At 32.6% G+C, this 6,719-nt stretch overlaps 1 protein-coding gene across 1 annotated transcript; it reads left to right on the top strand.

The window, feature by feature from the left end:
• Nucleotides 1-2,048: 2,048 nt before the first annotated feature.
• LOC108359812 (putative nuclease HARBI1) lies at nt 2,049-5,160 on the top strand. The gene is made up of 4 exons (XM_017611840.1): nt 2,049-2,091; nt 3,259-3,415; nt 4,677-4,729; nt 4,793-5,160. The coding sequence occupies exons 1-4, from the start codon at nt 2,049-2,051 to the stop codon at nt 5,158-5,160; spliced, it is 621 nt and encodes a 206-aa protein (XP_017467329.1).
• The last annotated feature ends 1,559 nt before the right edge of the window (nt 5,161-6,719 follow it).

Genomic DNA, 6,719 nt, shown 5'->3' on the forward strand with positions numbered 1-6,719 from the left:
GGCTATCGAAGATCGAAGATCGAAAGTGAAATTCGTATTATGAGCTATGCAAGCGTGTCGAAATTTTCGTTGAGTATCGAATTTTCTGTCGAACAGAATTTTGCTTTCGATGGTGTAGCGAAGTGTTAGAAAATTGTGAAAAATGTATGATTTTGTATATGTTTTCTTACATTTTGGCGGCTAGACACTAATTTTAAACAATTTTTATTTATTTCATGCAGTTCTAACATCGTGAATACTAAACACAAGCTCGAAAAGCTGGTTTTACTTGTGAAAGAAAATCTCAATACTCTGTTGGCGCGATCTCTGAGAACAAAATCGTAGCGCTGTTGATAGTTTTAAAATATTTTAAATAGATTTGGCTCACAAACGCCTCTTTAGATGGTCGGAACTTTTTAATGAATCTGTAGACAAATTTCTTAAATATATTTTATATCAAAATATATTCAAAAGGCTAATAAACTTAAACTCTCTTAAACATTTGCTACTCCTGGCCAGTTTACTAAGCTCTCATCCTCTGACGAATCGTTGAACCAGAACTCGTTGTACTCATTTTACCACGTTTTTATAAGCTTGCTTTCTTTTTTACTTCATTTTAATTAGAACAAATTTACATAAATATGTATAAGCTCACTATTTGTTTGCTCGATTTGTAAACAAAGCTTCTCAGCGGTGAAAAATATACTATTGTGAACAACCTAAACGAGCGAAATTCACAATAGCGCTATTCTTCATCGAATGAACGCCATAATACCAAATGAAAATTCGTTCGCTCAGCACTTTCGACCACAGTCGAAAATCGAATGCAACTCATAATAGGGGCCAAAATTTTCATGTCAGGTAGGGTTATATAAAATTGGGCCGATTCCGCTTGTTTTTTATTTTAAACGAATATATTTTTTCTAAAGAAGGCCGTAGCGGAGATTTTTTTCATAAAATGTTTGTTATGAATGACTTAAATTTAAGTGTGAAATTTTATTCGCAAACTTAGAAAATAACAAATAGTTTCACTGTTTGCTTAACACGCGTTAAGATGCTCCCAAAATCCCTCTCAAGTAGAGAAACTTGCACATTTCTGCGCGAACGCTAGTGTCCACTGTTGCATTTCAAACATAAGAAATTTGTATAGAATTTTTATCGTCGACAACAAATTCAACCATGAGCCACAATCACATGTTTTTCCCAATTGCAAATTCTTGCTGGCAAAATTTTTTCCAGCTTGAATTTGCAACTTATCTCCAAGAACTAGTCTTTCTACCTATCATTTATTAAAAATAACAGTTTAGCCGTTTTTTTTTTGCCAATTTAGCCGGTTGGCCCAAAAAGTTTTGGCAACAGTGATATTTACGATTGCAAAACGTGAAGTAAATAAAAGTAAGAAATATTATTGCCTTTTTTTTATAGATTTTTTAAAGGTCATTTATAGGTCGCGACCTGTCGATTTAGGTCAGAAAATACGATTTTGTAGATTTATGAGTTTTTGAATGACTATTTTTAATTCGATTTCAAAGATCAAATATGATCTGAGAAGAGGATATATAGGCCTTTAAAATGTTATATAAAATATATTTTTTTTAAATTTTTGTTTTGGTTTTAATTTTGACATCACTTATTACCACAATTTCAAAATACGTAGTACTATCTAAAACTAAATCTATTTTTTTTTTCAAATAAACTGATATCTCATTTATTGCAATCGCGTAAAAGTTGTCGAAGTTGTGCAACTTTTCTTAAATACGGGACTTTCAGATTTGTTGGGATAATTCCTCATTTAAATTTCTTCCATTCCTTTTAATAACCCCTGCCGCTGTTTCAAGAGCGCTGTGTGAAGTTTATACTACCTCCAATGAAAATTATAAGCTTAAAAAAAGCCTCGACTTATTTTGTTTTTGTATTTTAGTGAACATAGTTTGTTTAAAAATATTTTAAACCGACTCCAAAAAAGGAGGATGGTTATGAATTCATCGGAATATTTTTTATGTATGTTAAGGGAAAACTTTGAACCACGTGAACCGTTTTCGAAATACCTCGATTGTTCGTTCCCAATAATGTGTCCGCTTATTAGAGCGTCCGTCTATGCGACCTTTCACTGTATTTTAAGAAATATTTTTTGGTGAGTACATTAGATGATTTAGGTAAACANAAAACGTTTTTAAAGGGTCGTAAATCAAACCTGCGCCACTAAATAACTACTCGCTCGAGGCGACAAACTTGAAAAACTTGAAACTTGACAAAATTGTAAATTCTTTTCGATTGACGCTGCACCAGTTGAGAGGACTTCATTTATTTTTTTTTGTTGCGGTTCAATAATTCGAGAATTGCATCGGGGCTGCAAATTTCGGATGTATCCTCCTGACTTTCATCTTCACAATCTAGCATCATGGCAATATCGCTGTTTAAACACCGTTGTGTTCCAATTTGGAGAACCAATTCTTTTAGTTGTTTCAGAATTTGGAGAACCTGTGCNATCCTGTCTTCTGTGACTGGTTTGAAAAATGTGTGCTTATAGCGTCGCGATGTTGTGAATAGGTGGATATGGCTAATAAACTGTTATTTTGTAGGAATGAANTGGAGAACCTGTGCCGACATCAGCGTTTTTCGATTTTAGTTTTTGTAATTCATTTTTAATCCTATCTTCTGTGACTGGTTTGAAGCTTATAGCGTCGCGATGTTGTGAATAGGTGGATATGGCTAATAAACTGTTATTTTGTAAGAATGAAAATTTCGAAGAAAATTCTGTTTTGAAAGTCGTGGCTGCCAGCAGAATTAGTTTAAAATCTTGTTATTTTGTTAAAAAGGTACCCCGTTTTTTTAAATAATTTCAATTATTGGAATCACGGACGGTGAAGATCTCAGATTTGCTTAATTCCCGGGTGACCTCTTGGAAAGGTTCACCTGCAATGAACAGCTTGTAATTAGTTTTTTTATTAGTTAGCTTAGCTTAGCTTTTCCTATAGTTACAGGCAGTCACAATTAATTACTCTCCGCTGTCGGTACCATAAGCCATCAAATCCGTTTTGTTGTTCCATTCCATGCGCTCAATGTGGTTTGATATATTTTTTGGGGCACTTGCACAATATTCGCATTCGCAAAAGCTCCGCATTGATTATTGCGAATGCGAAAGCGAATGCGAATGTTAAAATTTTTTGCGGAAGTTCCGCGGTTGCGAATGCGAATGCGAATATTCGCAACAAACCTGATTTACATACTAACCTTAATATGTTTTGGAAAAACTCATATAAATTTTTGTGCTTACAGGTTGTATCGACGGTACACACATCGTCATTGATCCTCCTAGTGAACGGAAGGATGACTATATCGATCGCAAAGGGAATATGTCAATAACTTTGCAAGCCGTATGCAATGAGCACAAGAAGTTCATAGATATTTTTGTGGGATTCCGGGATCGTCTCACGTAGGGTGGCCAGATATTATAGGGACATAATCAGTACAGTTGGGATCAAAAATCAGTACAGAGCCATAAAAATCAGCTCATTTTTAAGCGTATTTTTTATTATTAACAATATAACAACCAAATAACAGCGCATTAATTAAAAAAAAATAACTAATAGACTTTTAAATACGTATAGTATTATCAATTCAAAAATTCATTACTTGAAAACAAATCAATGGTATTACGTATGTATGTACAGCTGTGATCAGGAAAATAGTAGTAAAATATATTGACAGATTTTGAAAATTTTTTCTTTCCTTACTTAATTTAATTTTTTTATAAAAATATAGTTAATTCTATAACAAAAGACATGTGAGTTGAAGTCTCAAACTTTCTAGAAAATTTATAAGAATTGAGAAAATAAAAAAAATGTTAGCCCATTCAGTTTCAGTAGAAGACGAGCTCGAGTCAGAATCTGTTTGCATATTTTAAGCTACAAATTTAAAACATATACAATACAACATTCACATTAAAATGTTGACTAAAAGGTATATTACCGAACTATCGCTAACGAATTTTCGAGTACGAATGAAATTTAATAGTGTTAAATGTGTATGTGCAAGTAAAATTACAGGTGGTCGAACATCAAGAATCAAAGTAAAGCTAATATATCATATCCAAGAGGCGGTAGTTTGCACCTTTTCCAAATTTTTGGAACTTACATTGCACCGTAGCAGTAGTCGTCTTAAGTTTGAAATACTGACAACCGATTTCTCAGTGGATGTTTAATTATAATCGAAAGATTATCTCATATTGTCATCTTCTCAGTATACTTAATATATGATTAACTCATCACCACCTTTCATAAGATTTATTAATGGCGAAACCAGCTTTTTCTGTAAATCCTGTAAAACCTGCAAATCGTGAAATTGGGTTGGGTTGAATGCAAAGAGTTTGTTATTTTGCGAAATCCTAGGAAACGAAACAATTGCAAGCTGACACCTTTTTAATAATGGTTAAAAATTTAATTAATGCTTTCAATCTGCTCACACGTATGAGTGTCCAAAAACCATTGTTTTGAACATGTAAACCTCAAGTAAATGTCAATTACACGAATTTGCAAAAGTATTAAATGTAAAAATCAGTACAAAATCAGTACAAACCCAAAAAATCAGTAGATTTTGCGTACTGATTTCGGGCTTTTGAAAATCAGAACAATAGAAAAAAATCAGCACACGTACTGATTAAATCAGCGCATCTGGCCACCCTAGTCTCACGACAGCTGGGTTTTTCAAAACTCGAATTTGTACCGAAAATTAGAAACAAATTGCAAAGGTTCGCAATTTACACTACAATTTTAATTAATAAGTCTTTATATTATTTATATACTTTTTTCAGATTATTATTTATTAGGAGACTCTGCCTATCCTTGCACTCAGCACTTGGTGACACCCTACAGAGACAATGGGCACCTGACAAGAGCGGAAAAAAATTTCAACATCAAATTAAGCTCGGGTCGTGTGGCCATAGAACACTGCTTTGGAATTTTAAAACAGCGATTCAGACAATTGTACTTCTGCAAACTTAAGGGTCAGAAAAAAGTATGCCATTTTATAAGAGCATGTTGTGTCTTACACAATATTGCTAAAGAAGACGATCTGGAATTTGTAATGCAAGATGAAGAAGGAGTTTTAGGTTATGTGCCTGAACAAATATCAAGAGGAAATGCTGTAAGGAACACTATTTGCCAACAACTACCAAATTAAAAATTTGTGACTGTATTTTATACTTTATATGAATCGCCTTTTCTTTTATTTTATTATATATATGTATATTGTGTGTGTCTAAAAGACATTCCATAAATTATTTTAATTTTTCCTACAAATATACATACAGTGCCGGACAAAAGTATTGGCACAGAGAATTTTTCGCAAGATATGCAAAGTTTTTATTCAAATTTATTTTCTATGTTTTTTAATACAAATATAGTTTGTACTTCACCAAAATACAAAAAAAAAACCAATTCTCAAAACTTTGTGCAAAACTCAGAAAAATGCAATAAATTTGCATACTAATTTGCAACTTTCTATTCAGATTTTTTAGAAAAATTCTAAGTATGCAGTTTTATAGCCAATCTAATTTTAGTGGAAGGTGTTGTTCATTTTCTCCATACAAAAAATAATTGTCGAACATACTTTGTATGGAAGAATCTGAGTGAAAAAAAATCAACACGATTTTCTAACAACTTCAAACTTGCAGTTTGTTATACTAAAATTAGATTGGCTATAAAACTGCATACTTAGAATTTTTCTAAAAAATTTGAATAGAAAGTTGCAAGTTAGTATGCAAATTTATTGCATTTTTCTGAGTTTTGCATAAAGTTTTGAGAATTTGTTTTTTTGAATTTTGGTGAAGTAAAAACTATATTTGTATTAAACAAGGAAGAAAGTCTAAGTTCGGGCGGAGCCGAACATTAAATACCCGGCGCAAATATTAAATATATGTTTTTTCACCTTTCCGAAACCTTCCGCTAGATGGTAAGCCGGTGTGTATCAATTTTGAGTAAATTAGCGTCCTTCAATTTCGAAATATCGAAGTTTCAAGCATTTCTGAAATTTACCGTTATATGAGAAGCGGCCGTTATTTAAGTCCGTTTTCAACAATTTTCAACGTTTTGCTTATATGTGGCAAGCACAATAACCACACTGAGTTTGGTACAAATTGGTAGAACGGTTACCGATATACGTATATGTGATCATAAGTGGGCGGTGCCACGCCCATTTTCCAAAATTTTACCATAAACGTATTTCTTGGTAAANCTGATCATTTATGTATACATTTGTCTATATCTATCTCGATTCGTTTTGGCTGTTACAAACAACCGTTATGTGAACAAAATTAATATACCCTTGTGCACAAGTGCGCTCGGGTATAAAAATATTGAAAATAAATTAGAATAAAAACTTTGCATATCTTGCGAAAAATTCTCTGTGCCAATACTTTTGCCCGGCACTGTATATAAAAATAATAAATCGCTAAATATTTAATCCAATACAGTATATTTTGCTTTGCCGCCTTTATTATGAAGTGCACATTTAGGATAACTACCCCGAAATGCGCATCAGCGGCATTATTGTTAACATTTATAAGGAAACTGATCCGATAGATGCATCCAATATACCTGCACATTAGCGATACCTGCCTTAAAAATGGAAAAATATACTGTAAATGCATCATCTAATAAATAGGTGCATGGTGAACTTATTCTGTTAAAGGGAAATAATAAATATATATATATTAGACTGCATCAACAAAAAAAGTTGCG

This window comes from Rhagoletis zephyria, unplaced genomic scaffold (genome assembly GCF_001687245.7).
Source record: "Rhagoletis zephyria isolate East Lansing unplaced genomic scaffold, Rhagoletis_zephyria_1.1 Rzeph_scaffold_00468, whole genome shotgun sequence".
Taxonomy (NCBI): domain Eukaryota; kingdom Metazoa; phylum Arthropoda; class Insecta; order Diptera; family Tephritidae; genus Rhagoletis; species Rhagoletis zephyria.

What these genes read in the sequence shown, in the direction of transcription:
- LOC108359812 (XM_017611840.1), top strand. Translation starts at nt 2,049, where the DNA reads ATGTGTCCGCTTATTAGAGCGTCCGTCTATGCGACCTTTCACT. An exon ending in GGATTCCGGGATCGTCTCAC is followed by an intron (nt 3,416 to 4,676) that starts GTAGGGTGGCCA and finishes GTCTCACGACAG; the next exon opens with CTGGGTTTTTCAAAACTCGA. An exon ending in ATTAGAAACAAATTGCAAAG is followed by an intron (nt 4,730 to 4,792) that starts GTTCGCAATTTA and finishes TACTTTTTTCAG; the next exon opens with ATTATTATTTATTAGGAGAC.